Consider the following 24,800-nt stretch of genomic DNA (forward strand, 5'->3'; position numbering starts at 1 on the left):
GGCCCCTCCCCTCTCACTCTCTCTCTGTGTTAATGTGCGTAAAGTGCACATAATGCCCCACCTCTCGCTCCCTCCCTTTTCCTGTGGAACAACAATCACTGGCTTTTAGCGGTGAATTATTCAAGCCCGATATATATATTTTTTTTCTGCCGCAGTTAGCAGAAACGGCGGGGGCTCGCTAAACAACGGTAAATGGATTCTTTCGGCGCGGGCGGGGCAGGGCAGAGTCGGGAGGCGAGAAGGGGAAGGGATGGCAGGCAACTTAATTGGTTTAGCCGCTTGCTCGTAAGACACTCCCTTCTTTTTGGGGTGGATCCGCGTGGCCACTGTGTCCGGCTGTGCGTTTATATAAGAGGCGAAAGACACCCGAATTCTCATGAGCCGTCCCCCAAGAAATCGGGTGAGTTCGACGCGCGTTTTGTTTCGGAAATTCCGTTCCGTCGACTTGGCTGTGCGGAGGGGAAAGTTAGTGGATGTTGCCGCGTTGGATGCATGCCGCCTACAACTTGGATATTTGTTCCCAGTTTGCATCTGTGTGGGGGGGGAAATAGCTGTTTGGAAAAACTTTGAAACTAAACATTTCATTGGAGTAATGTTTTTTTTTCCTTCTCCATATTTTTAACACTTTTACCTTTTGGCACTATGCATGTAGGATCTCTTTTATAATTTAAGGTGCTTCTATTTTTAATGACTTTTATTATTTAACACGACTAAACTTTCTGCCGGTGTCTGTTAAGGGAGCGTTGTGAGCTGTTTTTTGAGAGGCAGAGAGGCAGAGGTGGTGCTGTCTAAGTGGTGTTTTCGTGAGTGGACTTTTAAAAGGATCAATACGGCACAGCTTCTAGTATGTCTATGCGGCGATCAGTCATCCCCAGTGTTAATGGTGGCACCAGTGAGGCGTTCAAAGTGCCAAAACAGGCTCATTTTAGTGCCGTTCTGGCTGTATTATCACACGCTAGCGTCACAAGTATATTTGTGGTTCCTGTTTCACCTTTGGTTCAGGCGTTAATATTTTCTGATAAAGCTGCTGGATTTGCATGTGTAGATTTGCTTTTTATGGTTTTCTTGTTTAGAAAGTAAAATGGTTTCTGAACAATAGAATAAATTAGATATCTTTTATTTTTTATTTCAATTCCAGTCATGCAGGAGGAAAAAATGTACTGCTGAAACTGTCATAATGCAGTTTAAAAAGCCTCAAATGCAATAGCAGTTGTTGCATTATATCAATGTAAGTGTTTGGATTGAAGCGCATGATTGTATTGATTGAAATATGAAGACATTAAAGTTTAGCCTGGCGCGTGTGGTGTAGTCTGTGCTTACTCAAGGATTACATTTACTATCATTTCTGAGAAGTGCTGCCCCTTTGTTTGTAACTGACAAACTCTATGCTTTTCACACAATGTCTGGATTTGTAGTGTATAAAGAGCTTTCAGACAGATAACTGCTTTCCAACGCTGGTCCCAAACATGACGCTAAACACATGAATTATTCTGATTTGATATTCTTCTGATTTCTATTGCCTCCTTCATCCACTAAAGCCCCTGTTGTGAGTCTTACTGAAGTCGTCTTTGTGTCTTTGTGTAGTATCAGTGGTGCTTCAGTGTCCGGCTGGATGTGGGACTTTAAACAACTTTTGACTCTTCACTCGGACTGTAAACTATTATTTTGCAACTTAACAACTTGACCGTCATGACAATTAAAGGCACTTATTGGTTTACATTGTCATTTGTGATAATGCTGTGGTTAGGGCTGAAACAACTAATTGATTAATCAACAACAAACTGATTAATAGTTGATATTATCTCAGTAATCGATTTCTAGTATCGTTTTCTAGTAAAACACACACTCAAATAGAGCAAAAGTGACATTATTTTTGATGGAAATGGATTTTGTTTAAGTTAGGGTCTGTAGTGTTTTGTACGTTAAAAATGTTATAAATATCTGTCTGTGTCTCGTCTAATCAGACGCAGAATTGGCACCAAGAGCCTCCAACAAACACTCACTTTAAGTTTACTCCATCAACATGTGCTCAAGCGGCGCCACTTTAGCTTTATACAATAAAAAAAAGAAGAAGAAGAAATTACAGTTTTCATGCACCATTCACAGCCTAGTGATTAATCGATTAATCATATAAATAACCGGTAGATTAATTGATCACCAAAGTAATTGATAGTTGCAGCCCTAACTGAGATCTATAGTCCCTGATTTTGTACACGAAAAAAGTGGATTTACTTCTGTTATTCAACTTAAAATGTGAAACTAATACATGATACAGACTCATTACGTGCAAAGCGACATGTGTCAAGCCTATATTTGTTATAATTTTGATTATTATGGCTCAGCTTGTAAAAAACCCAATTAACAATCTCATAAAATTAGAATATTTTAAAAATGGACTGTAAGCCATAATCATCAAAATTATAACAAAGGCTTGACATAACTCACTTGGCATGTAACGAGTCTATATCATAATCTTCTTTCTCCTTTAAATGAGTTAAAGTCAAAGATGTAGTTATGTAGATATAGTTACTCTAAATAAATAAATGAAACAAATACTTTTTAAAGAGCGTGATTTCTTTATCTTAAGACACATGTTTTATTTATTTTTTTGTTCATTTATTTGTTATAGGGACAGTGCATATTAATATACATTATACATGTAAATATGTCAGAATTAGCCTAAGGGCTGTTTCCTCCTGAAGGGAATAAAAGTACAATTATAAACATAATATAATCTAGTAAAATGCAATACAATAACATATTTAAAATATAAACCTTGGCTCGAATTACAATGATCCTATCAGGCACTTTTTGGACTTTTCTATGGACAGGCTGTTTTTCTTGTCCAGTCTCAAAGTTGATCTTGCAGCTTCCCCCGTTGGTCATGAGCAGACGTGAGGTCTGTGATGCCCCTCTTGCCTGGTGCATGTGTGACTGCCTCCACTCAGTACACAGCATGTATCCCATCCCGACTTGCCCTGTCCTGACCTGTTCGTACGGTATATGTGCTCCTCTTAAACACCGGCTTCACCTGAATGCTCGTGTCAGTGTAACCCTGTCGCTCAGTACCTGTCGGGGGAGGGCTGGACTCCCATTACAGGATGCATGGCCCGAGCAGGTACTTTGAGTATGGGACTAGTTGCTATTTAGGGAGGTAGCTGCTCTGTCCAGCTCCTTCCTTAGTTCAGGGTTATTTTTTATAATTTTTGCACGGATTTTGTCTGGAAGTGTTAGGAAGTCGGCAGCATGTTTGCGGGTGGATATGCCGGGGGCCCTCCCCAGGGCTTCGGCAGGCGACGGTCCAGTTACTATCCCCCTGAAAACATGCAGATTCCCAAACCGCCGGCGGCCAGCGGTGTTCGGAAAAGCAGCAGCAGCGGAAGCGGCAAGATGCTGTCCATGTCGTATAGCGAGAGCATCCGGAGTGGCATCAACCGGTACCACTCGGAGCAGGGCCTGAACCAGCCGCCGGCCCGCGCCACGGACCAGGCCGAGCTGCAGAGGCTCCGGGAGCAGAGGATCGCCGCACAGATCAAAAACATGGAGGACTTTCTGAAGATGAACGGGCTGGCCCTGGAGGAGTGTGTGTCCTTTCAGACTGGGATGAAGTACAGGTAAGGCACGGGACAGGCCGGAGGGGAGGTGCCCTCAGAGGAGCAGCGGGGCAAATAGTTTGTGCTGTAAGGAGGTCGCACCTAAAGCTCTTCGTGTGTTTTACTTCCCTATATGCTTCACTCATACTTTAAAGATCATATTTGCAAGGAACAGCTCAAATCAGTTACTTGCACTTCACCACCTGCCTTGTGAATTTGACGCTCATGTTGATTCAGTGTTGAAAGACTAACGACCAATGAGAGCATCTCCTTTCTCTGTGCGCGCCTGGGATTGGTCAAGTATTGGGGCAGGACCTGAACGGCTTCTTCTCCTGACAAAGAAAACCTCGAATGACGGCTCACGACTCATTTTCTTCTTCAGTGAAATAGAAACGTAATGACCCCAAACATTTCCTTTGTCCTCTGGTTGGTTTGTACAAAGTTCTGAGGCGCTGTTTTATTTTGATCATGTAGGTCGGAGACATATTTGTCCAAATACAAGGAAGGACACAGCACTCCGTAAGGAGTTACTGGCCTCGTAATCTCTGTTCCAAACCAACTTTTCTCTTTCACTTATTTGACTTCCTCTATGATCATGGGCTCCTCTTAGAGACAGAACTTGGTAAACAGAGGAGTGTAGCAGATTGTTAAAGAGGGGGTATTATGCTTTTTTCAGTCACATAGTACCAGTCTATATCACACTACAATGATGACAAACCTTCTGTTGGTCTGTAAATGCAGTAAATTAGAATAACTGCCTTGTATAAAATGTCTCTCTCAAAATGGCTGTAGTGAATGTCTTGAAATAGGCCTCTGTCTCTTTAAGAACCTCTGACCCTTTCCGACACGCCCCCTCCACACGCTGTCTGTGGCATCAGTGGGGAGGGGGATCTGCTGAGGAGCAGTGGTTGGTTACTCGGCTGGTGACGAAAGAAGAAGAAGAAGATCTTTATTTATATAGCGCCTTTCACAGACATGGTCACAAAGCGCTTTACATGAGACAGTTGTACATTCACTCCATACTCGGTGGTGGAAAGCTACGTTTGTAGCTTCAGTTTCCCCTGGGGGAGACTGTCAGAAGCGCTTTCGCGACTACACACGTCTGCGCCAACGGACCCTCTGACCACCACCATTAACTCACACACCTCATTCATCCTGGCCTATTGTGCATGTTTTTAGTGGTAGGGGAAACCGGAGTGCCCGGAGGAAACCTACGCAAAGAAAGCTTAGAAAGCTCGGAGGCGTCTCCAGGAGGTGGGGGCGTTCCTAGGAGGACTCAGGCAAACCTATCCCTAAAATGGCCGCCATCAGAGTTTTTACAGATTACTCAAAAATACGTGAATGTACCAAGGCAACACTTCAGGCAAGGTTTTAATGAGGGAATGACATAATAACATGATGTAAAGCTTGAAAAAGTCCATTTTGCATAATACCCCCCCTTTAAGAGTTTTCATGCTTTGACTTGTCTAATTGGAAAGAACAACCTCTGGATCCCGCCTGTAGTTGTTAGTTTGGATTCTTCTTTCAACCTCCTCCCAGTAAATGTAACTAGATCAATGAAAACGCCTTTTGTTGTTTCTGTATCTCCCAGTGTCAGCCAGAACTTTCTTCCATTGTTTACCTTCCTACCCAGCCTAAAGCCATGCAGGCTGCATCCTTAGCTAACACTTGACATAACAGTCCTGTGCTCTCCTGCGGCGGGAGGTGCTCACACAGACAGCAGAATAAACACTGTGTTCAGCCGACAAAATGAGGCTGCGCTGCTAATATGTTTCCATCAGTGTTTTGGATGGCGAGGCCCGTTCAGCAGATGCCGCTAACTGTCCTGGACGGAGCCCTCACAGCTGTTGTTTGTGTGTGCCTGTGATCACTGACTGGAGCAGTGATGGGGCGGCTGCTGTCGGCGCATCTGAGGTGACCGGCTTTAGCTGCACACAGACGCAGTGTGGAGCGACGCCGCCATTGGCAACATCTTGTCTTTCAACGTTAGCGCAGCCCTGTCGTGTAAAACTACTCACCCGTGACCAGCCTGGATACCGGCAGGGGGGGGGTGTCCACAATATTGCCATTGTTGTGAGTCATGGGTATTGCAATTGTTCAAAGGATTATATTAAGTATTATATCATCTCATTTGCCTGGTGAACAAGAAGAGTCGTCACTCAGAGGAAAGTGTTAATCAAGCCTCTCCTTTGTAAACACAAGCCACACACTCTGATACCCGGATAAGTTATTTCTCCTCACTGTTGTATTTAAGCAGCAGTATTAGTTTCACACCAGGCGCTGGCCGCTCGAGTGATCCGTCAGGCTTTCAGTGACTCTGGGCTGTATTTTGATCGCCTACATTTCTGTAATTAGTGAAGCAAGTGGGTCAGAAACAACATGCCACCTCTGACTCCGCTCATCATTATTTCACTCGGCGGTCACAGGGTCAGACTGCTGCGGTTACACTGCGCCTTTAAGTATGCTTTTCACCACTTAGCCTTTTGTTATGCAGGTTCATTATATTTTCCATACGGAGGAAAGGGGACTCGACATAGTTGAGAGGAAAACAAAAGCACTGAAAGGTTTGTCTTGTTTTTAGTGGGATGAGAGAGTTTGTTATTTGAAAACTTGAAATGGACAACATTGAAGGCGTGCTTTTTGTTGAAGCTGAAGTGCTGTCTATAGTATTACTTAGTTCATATAGTACTTAAATTAACTTTTCTATTGTTTGTAGTACTGCGTCTTATATAGCGCTTTTCCAGATACTCATTCATTTGTGCATTATTTATTCACACCATACTCGGTGATGGTAAGCTACACATATTGCCACACCTGCCCTGGGGTAGACTGACGGAAGCGAGCCTGCCAATCTACCCCTCCGACTACCACCAACCATTCACTCACACACTACACCAGGGTTCTTGGTGTTCCCCGGGCGATATGGCCTAAAATCTATGTCACGATATAAAAAAGAAATATCACGATAATGATATATTTAACGATATAATTCACAATGGACAAATTACTTTAAAATCCCACCATTACGCCTATTGGGAAGATTAATTCAGTGTTTTTTTTTTTTTTTTTTTTTTTTTTTTTACAGCATACTCATACTCAATATGATCTACTCAGCATTTTACGTCATTTCATTTTACTGTTCAAGCACCTGTCCCTGTGTTCTACAGTCAGTGTTTATGCTGCTGTGATGGAGCTGAGCGTAACATCAATTATATTGTGTTCACGATGTAAAAAATTACAACGATATCAAAAAAATGATATTGTGAAAACAATACGCGATACGATATGACACACCCCTCCCCGGCGTTCTCCCATTGAAGTTCCAACCAGGCCCTTCCCTGCTTAGCTTCTGAGAGCTGATCAGATCTTGCATAGCAAAGGTGGTGAGACCTGGGTATAGCACCAGATAAAATAAAACAAATAATATTAGAAATGTTGTTTTGTTTTCTAAAATATTTTTGATTAAGGCCAATCTCCACTCATGGGCAATTTAGTTAAAACTAGAAGATTGGCGATAGGATTATAGTATTAGTCTGGGGGGGACACCCAATGCACTCAAGGTTAACCAACAAGGCTTAAAGTACTATATCTGAAAGAGAATGCTTTTGTACAGCACCAGTTTGTCCACTAGGGGGCAGAGCACGCTTCTTTTCTTTTGAACCATAGTGCAAGGGTTTGTAAGCTAGTGTCTGTGTTTTTTCCTTTTCTATTCAGGAGTCTCTTTAATTGGGAGAGAAATTGAACTCAAGCTATGTCCGTTTATTTAGTATACAACACCGCCACTCTTATTTTTCTGCCACTGTATATAACATGCAAACCTCTTCATATGATTTGATGCACTTTTATGTTCAGTACAAAGAGTAAAAGTAACTCAAAGTTAATTGGTTTATTTGTCAAACAATTGTTTAAGATGTGTCCTCTGCATTTGACCCACCATTCTTTGATGCCTCTGTGGCAACCCACAGCCAGTGTTAATTTCGTCGACTGAAATATTAAGTCTTAATTTTAGTCAAAGTGATATTTTTGCAGACTAAAATTGGACTAAAACTAAATTAAAAGTTTCTCATTAGACTAAAGCTATGACTAAAATGTCCAGATATTTTAGTCGACTAAAATAAGACTAAATAAAAATGAAAAGTAGAGACTAAAATCATCCAAACTTCTATTGACCGTCTGAAAAAACCTCAGATCATTTAAATTGTCTGCCAAATGAACAGGTCTGAGCTTTGTTCATGTGGAGCAGCTCCATGAAGTCAAGGACCTTGATTAAATATGATTATCATGAATATTATAAATGCAAAGTCCACTAAATTAGTCTTCATTTTAGTCGACTAAATTGACATGCAATTTTAGTCGACTAAAACTAGACTAAAATTGAAAGGTTTTTTTTTACTAAATCTCGACTAAAATTAAATTACAATTTAGTCAAAAGACTAAGACTAAAACTAAAATAAAATATGTTGTCAACAATAACACTGCCCACAACGAGCCAGTTCCAGATGTCGAGTAAGCCTAAAGGTCAGAATCATCAGGATGACCCTATTGTGCATCAGTCACATGTTGAGTTGATGGAGGAAACCAGAGCACATGGAGGAAACCCATCCAGGCACAGGGAGAACATGAAAACTCCATACAGACGGAGACAGAGAGCCATGCAGCCACCATCAAGTCATAATACATCTGCAAAGACTTACTCACACCACTAGATGGCAGAACTGTTCTACCGTGTGACCCAGCAGAGGGAAGTCCACTCATGAAAACAGCTCCTGAGGACCTCATTGTCATGCAGCTGTGGATGGGAATGTATGCAACCCTTCAGCAGCACTCCCATGCTATCATGCAGTACAGTTCAACCAACACATGCTGATGTATTACTGTCCATACACCAGGACATCTACTGCTAAAGAAACCCTCAAGGGATGTCTGAAATGCATTTACAGCCCAAAACCTTAAATATGCTGTTAATGCTTAGTAGTTTTTACCCTTACAGACGTGCATGTGGCTTCTTCTTTCACGGTTAAGCAATTAATACAGGCAGTTGCTGTTGTGTCAGATGTAAAAGATGCTCGACAGCTTAAAATGTGCACTGTGAACTATGTATGTATAAGCCTGTACATCATGAGGTATGAGTGCAGGTTCCCCCCCCCGCCCGCCCGCCCGACCCTGGAGCTAAATATAGTGGCAGACTCATCAGCTCAGATTCAGATGGATGCAGCTGACGGCCTGTTTATCTAATATGAGATTCTCCTCCGCGTCAACAAGTGGAGCGAGACGTGATGTTTAAAAGTGTTTGGAGTAATACCGATTGGTTTTCCACGGGTGACCTCCACAGGCCCCTCTCCATGAGCGATACGGGCCCGGCCCAAGCTGACAGTGTGTCCAAATGATGAAGTCAAGGCTGCGGTGCAGGAATAAGAGCAGAGGCCCCCACCACATTTGGTTTTCAAACTTAAAACTTATTCATTACAGCATCAGCTCCTGGTTATTTTGTCTTAAGATGGACGTCAATTTCAAAACAAGTAATAATTGTGTTCTTTGTGAAAATTGCAAGTACAGTGTTTTGTTATTGTTTAGTTGTCATGCATACAAAACCGTTGAAATGTCCGTCCCGTAACTGCACTGCATCACAAAAGGGTGATCATCCTACTTCCCAGGATCGCTCTTAAGTGGAGTGACCTTAAATTGCCTCTTTCATATTACAGGCAGAGTGTGTGAGTGTAAGAGCTCAGGCCTTGCTCTCTTGTTTCCCCCACTCCAGTTCATTGCAAGTTTGTGCTCTGAGTCCTGACGATTGCGTAGGAGGTCCTCTCTCCTGTCTCACAGGCTCTCTCTCTCCCTCTCTCTTTCTTCCTTCTCTCTCTCTCTCCCTCTCTCTCTATCTCTCTCCCTCCCCTCTCTCTCTTCCTCTCTCTTCCTTCCTGCTCTCTCTCTCTCTCTCTCTCTCTCTCTCTCTCTCTCTCTCTCTCTCTATCTCTCTCTCCCCCTCTCTCTTCCTTCCCCTCTTTCCCTCTTGGTCTCTCTCACTCTCTCTCCCTCCCTCTCTTCCTCTCTCTCTCACCCTCTCTCTCTCTGTCTGTCTCTCTCTCTCAGCATCTCTTTCTCTCTCTCTCTCTCTCTCTCTCTCTCTTCTCTCTCCCCCTCTCTCTCGCTTCCTTCCTTCTCTCTCTTTCTCTCTCTCTCGCTCGCTCTCTCTCTCTCTCCCTCCCTCCCTCCCTCCCTCTCTTCCTCTCTCTCTCACCCTCTCTCTCTCTCTCTGTCTGTCTCTCTCTCTCAGCATCTCTTTCTCTCTCCCCCTCTCTCTCCCTCTCTCTCTCTCTCTCTCTCTCTCTCCCCCCTCTCTTCCTCTTCCTTTCTCTCTCTCTCTCTCTCTCTCTCACTCTCTCTTCCTCCCTCTCTTCCTCCCTCTATTTCTCTCTCTGTGTCTGTCTGTCTCTGCATCTCTCTTCCTCTCTCTCTCCCTCTTTTTCCTCTTTCTCACTCTCTTTCACTCTCTTTCTCTCTCTCTTGCTTCCTCCCTCTCTTCCTCTTTCTCTCCCTCTCTCTTCCTCCCTCTTTCTTTCTCTGTCTCTCCTCCTTTCTCTTCCTCCCTATCTCCCTCTCCTCCTGTCTTTCTCTCAGTCTGTCTGTCTCTCTCTCACTCTCTCTCTGCCTCTCCCTCTCTTCCTCTCTCTCACTCACTCTCCCTCTCTCTCCCTCTTACTTCCTCCCTCTCTCCCTCTCTCTCTCTCACTCACTCTTTCTCTCTTCCTCTCTCTCTCTGTCTCTCCTCCTCTCTCTTCCTCCCTCTCTTCCTCTCTGTCTGTCTCTCTCTCTCCCTCTCTCTCTTCCCACTGTCCCCCCCCTCTTCCACCTCCCTCTCTCTCTCCCCCCTCACACGTCTCCCTCTCTCTGATTGTGCTGTTGTCACTTTGGATCCCATAAAAAAGTACATGGTCAACAACAGCACTCACTGCATATATTTCCCCAACTGTCGACTCTAATCTGTGAATATGAGGGGGATTAAGTTTGCTTACAAGTTCTTTTCGGGACATGTCTGGAGTGTTCGTCTCAATAGTGGATCACGGCAGCATTATTAAGCGTTCTCTGCAATAGTGGTAAAGTAAGTTCCGCCATCTAGTTAATGCATTGATTTGACCCAGGTTTCATGTCAGATGCCCACTGTGGTGCGTCCCGGTTTGGCTAAGCTCGGCTCAAAGAGTGAACTGCACAAGCAAGTATACATTTTGTGACTTTTAGTGCATTGAAACCTGTGATATAGTTTATGTACGTTTTGTATCAACTTGTGTTTGGCCTCCAGACAACAGTGGCTGATACGTGAATGTTCTTACTCTGAGCGGCAGAGGTCAAAAATAAGATCATATATATTCTGCCAAAGTTTGCTCAAGGAAGTTTGCTTATAAACCTGCATGGGCCAACTTTGAGGGAATGCGAAAATACTGTGAAGCTCAAAGAGTCACTCTTCAGCACAGACAGTTAACAACAATGTGGTGGGCAGCTGAGAATTTCATGGTGGTAACTATGGTAACTTTGACAACGCCAATATCTATTGTTAATACCTCTATAGTTCCTGGGCCTATCCACATGAAACAAATACTGGCACAACATTCAATGTCTTCTCTGTCAGCTCAAATGACTCAGGTTAAATAATGGCATCAAAACACTGACGCGATATCAGTCATTTGAAAGGACTTTGAAAAGGCCAAAAGATGAATATAGCAGGATTCTATCACAAATAATGATCAAGTTGACTATTTCTCTATATTCTGTTTGAAGATGTCTTTCACATGTTTTTACAGATGGAAAGAGAAAATGTAATGCCTGGGGCAAATTTCTTGTATTACATTTTTAATAAACGCGGCAAAATCCTCCTGTGTCTTACCAATCAAACAAAATGTTCCTTCCACCTTCCACGGCTTTCTTGTCCTCCTTTTAATATCCTGATTCTTCGATATTTCATTTATTTTCTTGCCGTTCTCCCTGTGACCGATAGCCTCCCTGTTGCTATCACTGTGATCTATTGTGGTTGATTCAAATATTGACAGAGCAAAATTACCAACAACGTGGTGTGAGAGAAGGAGCATCTAGGCCAGACGAATGGCAGACAGTGGCCGATAAATAATGAAGGAGGCCAAGAAGAAAAACCTTGTCTTGTGGTAAAAGCTGAATGTTAAATGTGTCACTTTAGTGGGTCTTCTTTCTCTTATGTTGTTTCATATTTTTTTTTCCAATATAAACAAATACATTTTTATTGTGTATGTATACAATTAAATGGTTGTCAAGATTGTCTGGATTTTTTAAAGCAATCCACAGCTGTGGACAGCTGTAGAACTGGTTTAGGCTTGATTGAGTCTCGGTTCATTCCAGGTTTGCATCTTCTTTGACGACATTGGGATATCAAGGTTTAATTTCTGCTTTAAGCCTGATTGATAAGTCTTAGTCTTCTGTTGGTTAGGTCTTAGTTTAAAGTTGGCAGTGGTTTAATTGCACTGTGCAAACACATGGCTAACATTTACATGTTGAAAAAACACATTAATGATTAATGTGCTCTGTCCTAATTCAAATGAAATAAAATAAAGAAAAAGTTGTGACAAAAAAGGTCACATGCTGGTGAAAAAGTTAATTTATTTCTGTAATACAACTTAAAATGTGAAGCTATGATTTGATATAGACTCATGACATGCAAAATGACACATGTCAGCCTTTGTTAAAAATGGCATAAGATTAGAATATTACATAAAATCATTAAAACATTTATTTTAAACAGAAAACTGTGGGTCCTGTGAAAACTATAATCATGCATAAGTACTTAGTACCACTGAGAGACCTTAGTGTCAGCAGTTAGTCAGGAGCCAGTAACGTGTGTTGTCTCAGCTGTTGTACCAGGCATGGTCAGACAGATCTCATCCTTCTGCAGGCACTGTGATCGCACTGCACTCCAGCAAAACAAGTGGCTAAAAACTGCTTTGTCTCTCTTGATTAAATGAGAGGCTTCTTGAGGCTCTGTACAATCAACAGAGAGAGAAATATTGAATGTTAATTATCTGAAGACATAATTGAAGTTCCTACTGTTTTATTCCTGCTTTAGACCTTGTTTAGGCTAGTCCCCGAGATCTAACTGTAAACGCAGAGAACGCAGTAGCGCTGACTGCAGTGGGGATGGACAATGAATCGCTGCCAATGGGTCTGACATGCAACCACCTCTGTCCTATGGCCGTGGGTTTGACAAATGCAAAGAGACAGGACGAGCATCTTCCCTTGAACAGAAGAGATTATTCTGCCTCTGCTGTCTCCAGATTAGTAAACCCTCTCCCACAAACTCAGCACTGCTTTACATTTATGTATGAATCCTGCTGCTTAAATCCAGGCAAGGATTTGATACACTGGTGTAATAAAATAATGTTGTTTTTATTTTCTATGATGATTTTGCTATCTTACATTCGCCAGTAAAAGCTGAAGCTAAGTTAACAGTATTTTCAGTACTGTAATAGCCTTGCCTTGCCTTGCAGTGAACCCATCCTAAAGTTCTTTGCTGAATAGACTGTTCATTAAAACCTTTTTGCTTGTTCAACTCATTGTTGAGTTGACACAGGCTTGTCATTCTGACCGCCACGTGTTTATCATAACACATGCAGCGTCTTTATTTTTGCTATTATTTTTCAGTTCAAAACTATTTATCAGCAATGATTTCAGGCCAAGTCACATGACGCACTGAAAATTGTCCACTTCATCATAACCCACCATTGAGAACCATGGTCTAAGGGAACTCTGATAATCTTGAGTTACGTAAGAGCAGGGCTTCCCTCGCCTTTGGTGTTATCTCATGGTCCCGTGTTGGCCTGGTACGACCTGGTACGAGAGTGGACTTGTGCTGAGAGTCATTTGATCTGTCAGGTTTGTCCCATAATTCTGAGACCAGCCTCACAGTCTTAATGCGATCACGAAGAACTTGTTCATAGGGTCCCAGGGTACTTTCAAATCCAATATTGTCTTGTTGCTAGCATAATTGTGATAGGAATTTACCACATAACTCGAAAAGAAGAAAGCGTTAACCCTTCAGGAGGACATCTTTTGAACAATGGCTTGTTCCATTTGGAAATTGCTTACAAAGCGCTAAAGATATTGAGATGCCGGTGTCCCAAATGGAAAGCTGCTCAGTATGTTCTGCTTGCGTGTTCTACCTCCTACTGTCAGTGAAATATCTCAGTCTTGATTTGATCCTACACACTATCAGATGCAGATGAGATGTCGGCATAGATTAGGAGAACGGCTTGCCTCGTTATAAAAATGAAAGTGTCAGTGATTAGAGATGTTTAGACACAGCCGTGGGCTTCATTACGCTGCTGCAAAAGCATTAGCACATGTGTCGATCAGTGCTGTCAATCTGTCTGACCTCGCGGCGCTTTCCATTAACTCCCCTAAGCCCCTCAACACAGACACTTCGGCTGCTGCCCTCGTCTTCCTCCCCCCTTCCTCCACAGACTGAGATCCTTTTCACTCTGTTCCTCAAATCCTCTCTAACGCCATTCAATTAAAGTCCACAGTGGCCTCATTGTTGCAGAAGATGCTTTATTTGCTGTTGTTTGTCCATCACTAAAGATGCAAAGTAAATGTCCTGTCTTTTTTTTAATAAAAGCTTAGAACTGGCTTGTGCCAGACAGTTTTTGATTAGTTTTTACCCTTAATCGAAATGACTTTAAACGTGCTCATATCATAGTTCAGTCGTGGATTGGTGCATTCATGAATAACTATTAAGTTTAGCACTGGCTGCTTTGTCCAAAAAGAATCTGATCCTTGTGTTTTTCAATCTTCATGTTTGTATAAAAAAAAAGCTTTTGCATGTAGTTGGTAATGATGTTAAAAACTCCCACCTGCCATACGGACACTTTACAAACAACAGATTTAGGTACAGTTTCTATAGGCATTTGTTGCATTGTCCATCTGTATGTAGACTGACGCAGTGAAACAAATTCCACCAACTCTGTTGTGTGGCCATTAATAATGATGAAAGACATCTTTAGACATCTTCTTGGGGGTTTTCACACATGTTGGTGTGCCTTATGAGCCGTCCCGAGACCGCCCTAGTTTTAACTGCATTTACTTCAAAGTTAGTTCAGTCCGTGTTCACACGTGCCCGCACCAAACATCGCACCATCAGCTACGTAACAGCGATCAGCTGTTCACGGAGTTTATTCCAATGACAACGGGCTTAAACCTGTCAATGCACGACGTGCACTTCACTGATGTTGAGCTATGGTCACTCCTCTCTCTCATGGTTTAGTACAATGAGGCTGATGTGCTAAGCGAGGAGAAATGCCCTTTATCGGCTTATGGAGAGGAAAGCTTTACTGCACAACAGGAGGGAAACGAGGGGCAGAAGAGAGACACACCTTGATGATGCAAAGTTGATCCATTTTTCCTCGCCAGAGCAGTAATCCAAACGTAATCCAATCATGGAGCGTGTATATTCATTCTTAGCGAGAGTAGTTCGGCCTGAGGTCTACTGCCTTCAGACCACTCCCACTTCGTCCCTGAGTTCTGCACATCCCTACTTAAATATGTCTTTACTAGCTCATTATACAGTATGTATATGTATATACTGTATATGTATACACCAATGCCAAATAAATCAGTTTTTTTAAAGGACTATTATCCAAGCGTGTGAGTGACCAAAGCCCTGATATGGCTTGAATATCATCACTAAACTTAGATTAATGTTATATTTCATTACCTGACCAATTACGCTGTCATTGTTTTGATCCAGTCTGTATGTCTCTATGTATTTTAAAGCTACTTCAGCCTCTCACTCACAGTGCTGCTTGCCTCTTTGTCATAATATTGCATTAAACTGTCACGTTTTTCTAAAATAGACAGGAGGCTCCGGTGCGTGGGATCCACAAAAAGACAGCGCTTGCTAAACTGCTCCGTCCCCTGCAGCTTTAACATGCCAGCTTGTCTGCCAATCTCCCCCTGCACCTCGCCACCAAAGCCACCCTCGGGAGAACATTAGGCAGGGACAGAGGCCACTTTCTGTATTTTGTCTGGGCACACACACTGTTGAATCGATTTGAAGCCAGCGTCTATTTTTAGGTCCGCCGCGGTTTTGAGGCGAAATATCACTGCACATGGACCCAACCAGTTCCTCTGTGGTCACGCTACACACACTGTGTCAATTAAGCTACAAATCCACGCGGGAGGGATGAAGAGGACATGCATTGAGACGCGTTTTTGCAAGTCCAAGTCACCTTCAGGTCAGTGTGACGTGCCAGTCGAGCTGCGAGTCCTGGAGACGACTTGGAAATGTGAAAGCGGATGGACGGATGTCATGAAATGCGACATAAAGTGAGTTGTGTTTGAGAGACGAGGATGCAGAGTAGGGGACTTAGACGGTGTTAAGATGATCCATTTTGTGACACATTGTTCTGTTCTATTGTAAGGCTTTAGTCTGGAAGTTGCCTGAGCTCAAACTTCTGCCCCGCACGACCCTGGAGGCTTCATTACAATGCAGCATCATCGATTACTCCTGCCTCTGCGATACGGCTGCTCCACAAACACACACAAGACAAAAGCATTTAATTGTGTGTGCGCGTGTGTGTGTGTGTGTGTGTGTGTGTGTGTGTGTGCTGCTTTGCTTTGCTCAGCATTGGTAATAAGAGATGGAGGAAGGTTTTAGCGCCCGTTGCAAGCGCTGCACGATTTTGGAAATGTATCTGATTGCAATTTTTCCTGACTATTCGAATTGATTGCATTTAGGTCTGCGATAAATCAAGGTTCAGCCCACAGTGTATGTTTCAAACACACCCAGCAGCATTAACGTTTGAGAGAATCACTTGCTTGCATCTATTGAGGTCAAAAACTAATAGGAGATACAGCATATCATCCATATTTGACTTTTAAAAAAAATAACGTTTAAACATTATGTAATGTGCTATCCATTCAAAAGCATTGGAGTAATATTTTGCCTCATTCGTACAGGTTTGAGTAATCCTGTTATATTGGTTAATTTCCTGGATTTTGTCGCTCAATCGAAGCCCATAAACCATCATCAGACTTTTGCGCTCAAACTGCATTTTTCACTGTGCCATGCATTTGTTGGTGGGTTGATGTTTTGTTTTTGTTGTATTTATTTTCATATAAATACAACAACCCGGCCCCGGATAAAGCAGAAGAAAATGGATGGAGCGAGAAAGCTGAGGTTACTCTTGCCCACAATGAAGAGAACAAAACAAAGCTAATCATGGGCTAACAGCTCGATTGTCACAGCCAGAGGAACGAGTTCGCAAATGAGAGCTTGAAAAACGTACTGTTGGAAGAGGTTTGTCAACGTTGCAGTTGCGCCTTGGCCAAGTTGGGTATTTATGCTTCATGTAGCGAACCATCAATGTGTAAAAGCAATGGCTGCTGGATGCTCTGCTTTGTGACGACGACACTAGAGGCCACCATTGCTCTGCCAGTACCTCCACATAGCCGCTAGTTCCCCATCGGAAAGCATTGCTGTTTAGACACATTAAGGCGAGACACTACAGGTGAACAGGGGGAAAAAGGATATTTACAGATATCAATTTGAAACTTTTGCTGTAGATCACTGGCATAAATGTGAGAAAAAAATACATTGCAAGTTTTCTGTCATTTTATCTTTTCATATAAGAACAAGGTGTTTTATGCCTAAAAATGCCCCAAATTTCCCATCTTTTCGGCGATGGATAGAGCTTCTTGTTTAGTTTTAAAATAAGCTGTTTTTTAGTGGAAAAATTTGTAAAAAAGATAATAATTTTCGCCTTATTTTTTGACATTCAAAACTCAATAAATGGGGCTAGGGATTAAATAATAAAAAATCCCTCTGAAAAAATCTTCCAAATATTGTTCAGTCCAAGGCTGGAAAATGTGAAGTCTTTAGGTCCGACTGACGTGGACATAGTGTCGCCACAATGACAGAAAAATGTGTTTTGAGAAAAAGGCCCTTGAAATTGCATTGTCCCATATAAGTCTATGGGGGAACATTGAATCAGCGCAATATTTAAACATGTTATTGTGAAGATTAGGCATGTTTTCTGTTTCCAGGTGAAAGCTTATATGTTCAGAGACCAATTTGGCCCAAAACCTGAAAACTGAAAAAATTGAGTTTTGCCTGTAGTGTCTCCCCTTAAAAACAACTTTAAAGCCTGGTTTCTAATTTTCTTTAAGAATTCTTTTTTTTAAATCTCGTACTAATGAGGGCCAGACTGTTGGAGCTGCGCGAACTATACGTCACGTAAGGGCCGAGTCTACAGTGAAGATCCCGCCCCATGCCCTTTTTAGGAACATGCTTCGTCAGAGCTGGGGAGAAGGAGTCTGTAAATCTGCCATGATTTACCCCTTAAACGTAGTTATTTAGTCAAACGGGGTCTATTAATAATATGTCTATGGTCTATGGTGTTAAGTTAGTATGCCGTACGCCTATTCAGCCTGTTGTTGTTTTCTTCATTAGGTATTTTTTGGCAAGTGCAACTTATAGTCCGGAAAATACTTTCTCTTCCCAACTTTATTTTATAAAACATAACATTTCATTCTGAGGTGCCCAAAAAGTAATATATGTCTTCGTTGATGATTTGTAATTTGCAAGTTGCACCCATAATAATTGTCTTTTTTTCCATTTGATTGTGATAAATCCTACAGCACGCTTAATGTTTTCCTCTTTTTGGCAATGGTTATTTCCGTTTCAATTGCCGATTTTGCAATTTCCCCCCACAGACATACTTTAAATGTGAATGTCCATTTCTCTGCATATGGACCCTTCTTTGCAGAAAGTAAAACTGCTCTTGGCGGGGTGTGCAGATTTGGTTCAGCTGTAGTCGTGATCACTCAGACACACACGTGTGCGGCTGTATCGCTCCAGCTTGTGCTCCTGCTCCTCCTACGCTTATCGAACGAAGAGCCGGGCCTTATCATTGCTCCAGATTCCCTCACACTGATTGAATGGCTGAAAGGGATTTTAGCAAGACTATAAGATTGCGGAAGATAGCAATAAATCGACACTGTGCGGAGTGAGTTTTGCCACAGCTTTGCACTGGAACTATTCGCACATTTGAAATCTGGATGGCTTTAGATGACTCCAACCTAATACAAAAGCAATATTTGTTCATTTACGTGCGGTATGAATTTGGCATATGGAAAATATAAGGATTTAATGTTAATAAATATGAGCTCCTTCATGGCTCTTAAACATATCAACACAGTCCCCTGCCAGATAATAGACGTATGCGTTTGCCTGTTTTAGCTTTCAATCCCAAATGGTGGCACAGAAAAAAGAACGTGATTGGAGTACGCTCAATTGATTGAAGCATTGTGCCCAAACATCAGTACTGACGCGAGCGTAGCAGTAGTTTTCTCAGCATGAGCGGTCCACATTTGAAAGACCTCCCTCAGAGCTGTTTTATGGCCGCTTGACTGCGGGGCTGTGTGTTCATCAGAAGTGACTGCACGCGTGACAGGGTTCCTGACTCAAAGGATTGAAAAGTCTGCTGTAATCATCCTTCAGCGTGACAACAGGTAGCCGCGGTGATTTAAGGGAGCCATTGTTGGTGCATCATAGTGTAAAGCAATTTGTGTGCTGAAATGCTGGGGAGCTGTCTAGAACAGACTTTATTTAAAAACCAAAACATGACCAATAACCGACGCTTAACCGACCGTCGCTGAAACGGAGGATGTGTGATTTGTCATTTTCACATCATATGCAAATAACAGAGAATTGTGAACATTTTCCAACAATGCTGCATGTCACTACACTGATAGATACAGACAGCATCGCGGGAATCGCCCTTATATGGTCAGGCTTTAAGCAGTTGAGGGGGAAAACAAATTGGAGAAAAATCTTAACTTTCTATAATTACTCCAAAACTACTATAACAAAGTATTAAAGGGGGGTATTATGCTTTCTTCAGTCACATAGCACCAGCACACTACAATGATGACGAAACCTTCTGTTGGTCTGTAAATGCAGTAAATTAGAATCACTGCCTTGTATAAAATGTCTCTCTCAAAATGGCTGTAGTGAATGTCTTGAAATAGGCCTCTGTCTCTTTAAGAACCTCTGAGCCTTTCCGACCCGCCCCCTTCACACGCTGTCTGTGGCATCAGTGGGGAGGGGGTTCTGCTGAGGAGCAGTGGTTGGTTACTCGGCTGGTGACGAAAGCTCGGAGGCGTCTCCAGGAGGTGGGGGCGTTCCTAGGAGGACTCAGGCAAACCTATCCCTAAAATGGCTGCCAACAGAGTTTTTACAGATTACTCAAAAATACGTGAATGTGCCAAGGCAACACTTCAGGCATGTTTTTAATGAGGGAATGACAAAATAACATGATGTAAAGCTTGAAAAAGTCGATTTTGCATAATACCCCCCCTTTAATATAGTTTTCGACATGATAAAGATACTAAGACATGGAGAGGAGCAAAAGTGTCCAACAGCCCATAAATACATAAATAACAGAGGAAGATTCTTTATGTTAGCATGATGCTACATGCTAACGTTAGCTATCACTGTGGTTTTTTTGCTTCTATTGAACAATTTGCTGTGAAAAAACATCCATGTGGACCCGATTTAGACTTGACTTTATCTTTGTGTGATAAATACGTTTATATTCTGCCAGAAAACGACTAAAGACAGTGAAAAGTTTCCCACAACATACCTCCTTCCTCCTCGGCGAGGCCACGCCCCCTTGTATGACGCAATGCCGTCTGTATTTTTATTGGATTCACAAGAACAAGCTTTACAGCCCAGTGTTCATTCAATCAGCTGTCACACACTGCTGTTACTATGCTGTCACAGTGGCCTTAGGTGCCCTGGGGCAGACTGATACAGTTCTGTCAGCAATAATATGTCAAAAGTGCCTGCTGCCAACAATATTACCGTGGTAAGGTGGCCATTTGCACCTCATGCTGAATGTTCTTTTCAGTGGACAATTGTCTGTATCTCATTGTAAAGACAGCTGTTATGTGGACGGGGCAGAGTAGTTCAATTAACTGATATTTTCTTTCATTATTTATCACTTTGGTTCGGGTCTGCAAACGCTTACAACTATTAGTCATACGATAAAATGATTCCTACGCGATGCATTTCTTCCGTTATTACAGTTAAACTATAGCCTAGCTAACACTTGTGATTTTAGTCTGGTGACCACCAATTCATTTTCTCGTAGGAGAGGTGTGGTTTACGATCGTCCATACTCGTTTATTGGGCGATACGAAAAAAAAAAAAAAGTCTATCATGCGTCTGCATGTAGCCACAGCCAATAGTATCATCGTATGAGATGACGTATGACGTACCCGCTGTAAACGTTTGAGATAAACTATTTAGAACAAGGTCTAAAGCTTGATCGAAAAATACCATCTTGTCTGCTGCTGTCATGTTGGATCCGTAAATAAACTTTTTTTTTTCATCCTTAAATAAACTACAAGCTTCCGTATATCGAATAGTGCGTCATCGTCTTGCCGGCCGTCCTCGCTCTTTGATTGGTTCCCAAATCCATGCAAAAATTTCGGCCATGGTCCCCAGGCTGTTGAGCAGTTTGATATGATTCGAGCGCACACAGCAGCATGGTGTTAGCCAGGTTAGTTAAACTATGTGAAATCACCAAAACAAAAAATGCCTCTGAAACAAACTATGCCATAGTCTCCACACAGTGCGATCTATTTTTTGTTTTAGTTACAGTAATGTTAGTCTCTGAAAAATGTTTTGTAGTCCCTCTAGTGTGTTGACACATACACATATTTCCCAAACTCTGTATGAAACATCCAGCCAATTCCTTTTACACACTAGTGTTTTTGGAAGATTCTGTCCAAAGTGCAGGGTTATTTTGAATGTTAGATAGAACAGAGAAGTAGGGCAAATTTCACTGTGGCAGTATGTCTTCATCAAGCTTCAATCATTCATCATTCATCTTCACTTTAGACCTGCGGTAGGGTGGTCCTCCTGGGTCCCCTCTATGTAGGCCAGTCACATTTTTTTGCAAGGACCTTGGAGTCATTGTGCGGTGATAAAGTGCCAGTCATCTTTAATGACCGCTGGTCTTCTTCAAAGAGCTGTCCATATCCACAAAGCCGGCAGCTGTTACTGTGGGTATGTGACAGCCACACGTTATTGGATTGTGGATGTTTACAGACTGCTAGTTGGTAGTTATGTTTATAGCTTCTATGTTTTGCTAATTGCCAGGCATTTGTTGAAGTACACACATGAATGGACATGTTATGAATGTTATTGTTACAGACACTGTGCAGTTTTACATTAGCTGTACAGAGTCAGTCAAGTGTACTTGGTGCCAAAAGCAGCCAAATGTGAAAAATGGTTGTTGCATCGATTTGTTTTGGTGATGGATGACTAGTCGGTCAGATGATGCATTCTTGTATTGATTACCCTTCTCTGTGTTGCGCTGGCGTCGATGGAACTCGAAGATTTAGCAATGCAGATAAATCAAGGGTCAACAAAGGCGACTCCTACACAGCGCATTAATAAAAGATGCCATTTGTCAAATAGTTTTCATAATCACACCATTTCAATGGCAGCGTTGGGACAGGCAATATCCTCTGGGTCAGAAGTCAGGAGTGCTACATGTAAGCAAGTGTAAATAAATAGGCTTCACCACAGATGGTTGTTGACGGTTTCCAATATTTCTCCGAACCAGTGGGGATTTAGTGGAGCGTGTGGAGCAAATGACAGGGCTGACCGTATCTGTCCATCCACACGACTGGCCTCTGGTAGCACTTCTTAGTGGGTCCCTCCGCCCTGTCACGATTCTGGCGCCTGGGGCAGTGGAGAATTGACTGTGGAGCTACACAATACGAGAGCAATAAGCAATAACAGTGTAATGTTCATGCAATATGGAGAATGACTATACCTTCTGCATACTAAAAAAAATCTCATGTCTTGACAGCCTCTTGTACATTTTGTATAGGCCCACACACACCAGCGGGTTCAGACCAGTGCGCCTGTATGCTGTACAACCACAAGCCTCTGAACAATATTTGTAAGCTACTTGGTGACTATAGGGATGCACATTCGGTCCATTTTCTCTGAGCAATCGCCCATTACCCATTCATTGCCTTGACTGGATGATAAAAAATAAATCAAACACATGTTGCTGATTCATGCCGTTTCCTTTAACAGACACATTTCTTCCATCGTCTCCAAACTCTAGAACTAGGTGCCGTTTCCTGCCAAATAAATGGCTGTAAAGCTGTCGATTTTCAAGTCCCATGACGATTATTGAGATTGATCCAAACAGAGTTGGCGATTTTGATAAAATTTCGATTATTTGCCCAGTCCTACTTTGACGTCATATAGTGCTTGGTGCTCTAAAAAAAAAAACTCTGTCATTTTGTGAGCTAAAAGTAAAAATAAATATTTTTTGCTTAAAGGGGCTAGATGCAAGTTGGCCATTTTCGACTCACTACTGCCACTTCAGGTCATATGTGTAACTGCAGGTTCTATGTTAAGCTCATGCATGACAGCACTTAGTAAGTAACAACTTTTTGAGTGACAGTGCAGGGTTTTAGAGGAAGTTGTGGGGAATAGGTCTTCATCAGGACATTGCTGGAACATGTACGGGCAGGAAAATACATCATTTTAACATTTTTAAACTCTGTATAGTCCCTTTTAATCCAAATTGTACTAACTGCAACTTCCATTACAACAATAAAAAAAAAAATCTCAGACTTGGACCTTTTTGGACTTTTTTTTTAAATAAGTACCTGTTTCTGTCTTCAAATCGAATATCTTAAAGTGATAGTCTGTAAGATTCCAAAATGAGGAGAGAAACAGATTTTAAAAGTAAACAATCAAGTCCCGCCCGTCTCCCCTACTGAACAGACCCGGAAGCCTCATCCTAATTTGCAAAATGACGCAAGGGGGGAAAAGATTTGAAGAGTCAATGACCATGCTCCTTCCCCTCCCTCCTGATTGGACCTGACAGGCCGGTTCACCGGAAAGCTCATCTCATTGGTCAAACCGGTGACTTTAATGTTACTTAAGTTACGCCCAGTCGCAGGCCCACGCGTCAATGATACGCAATCTATTAAATCTGTGAAACATTCAGACTATCACTTTAACTTCTGGTGTGCAGTGGACAGAAGATCACTACTAGCAGAGGCTCCGTCCAGTCACATCCAAGCCAAGTCCCGCCCCGTTGCAAATGTTTTCAACTGTGGACACATTCAAGATTGATAGCGCCGTTCGCTTTCGCCTGTTAAGACATTGCACTGCGGTGGCCAATAAAACTGGAATAGCTATAGATTTGAGCGTATTCTCCGGCGCCCGTGCAGCGTCAACCTCAGCGGCGGCGGCAGATTGAACATGCGTGTTGGTAAGAGGACTCTAGGTGCGACTCCGGCGGTCACGGTTAACCGCTTTGGGAAATGAGCTAAAGGGGGGGAGATGGAATATCATTAGCCCTGAATGTGCCTCCCAAAGCAGGGCCCGCAAACACGAGACCCGGCCTCCTCCACCAGATGCTGTTTACAGTCGAAACCGGCCCGCGCTGTTATCGTAAGCTCCTCAGCGCGTTCCGCCTTATCGACTTTGAAAACGCGCGCAATCCTCCGCTTTTTTCGCAACGGTGTGAAGTTGAAATCGCCTTTCAATTGGGAATTTGTCCCACCTTCTCCCACTTGTATTTATGTCCGAGGCGCCTAAAAGGTCATCAGTCTAAGAATAGGGTTGTCAGTTAGCAACCGCCTGTTTGTCAGATTCCTTTGACTAAGCCTGCTTCTTTCTCTACCCCCTCGGTGTCCGTGTCTCCTCCCGATGGCATCTCACTTAATTATCTCCATTGGCACACACTCTGGTCCACTCCGATAAGGTTTGGCATTATGTTTCACTTCTCATCTGCCGTCTCTTCAATTTGCGAAACACCCGCGTGCTAAGTCCCAATTACTCCATGTGTTTATTTTGAGCGCCCAATTATCATATTTCTGCCTCTTTTTTTTTTCTTTCCTCCGTTCTTTCTGCTACCTACATCCGCCTACTCGCCTTCACCCAAGAATGCACTTATTGTTCGTCGGATCAGTTCGTAAGAGTTGTATTAACAGATGGCTAAAGTAGGTGGTTGCTGGACTCGCTTTGTACTGGCCTAATTATGATTCACTACTCGACACAAGTGCTTTGAAATGGCACGATTAGAGAGAGAAAAGAAAAAATCTGTTGATGACACAATAACTTTTTGGCTTTTTCAGTAAAACTTAAAA

General features: G+C 42.5%; 2 protein-coding genes across 3 annotated transcripts in view; both read left to right on the top strand.

The window, feature by feature from the left end:
* LOC306979389 (voltage-gated potassium channel subunit beta-2) overlaps window positions 1–24,800 on the top strand; it is a 168,635-nt gene that overhangs the window by 50,986 nt on the left and 92,849 nt on the right. The window lies entirely within an intron of this gene.
* LOC306979394 (uncharacterized protein) lies at window positions 17–3,749 on the top strand. Its single transcript, XM_079578315.1, has 2 exons — window positions 17–400; window positions 3,331–3,749. The coding sequence occupies exons 1-2, from the start codon at window positions 377–379 to the stop codon at window positions 3,616–3,618; spliced, it is 312 nt and encodes a 103-aa protein (XP_079434441.1). The 5' UTR covers window positions 17–376; the 3' UTR covers window positions 3,619–3,749.

The sequence above is a fragment of the Gobius niger genome, assembly GCF_951799975.1.
Source record: "Gobius niger genome assembly, chromosome: 20".
In the NCBI taxonomy this organism is placed as follows: Eukaryota; Metazoa; Chordata; class Actinopteri; order Gobiiformes; family Gobiidae; genus Gobius; species Gobius niger.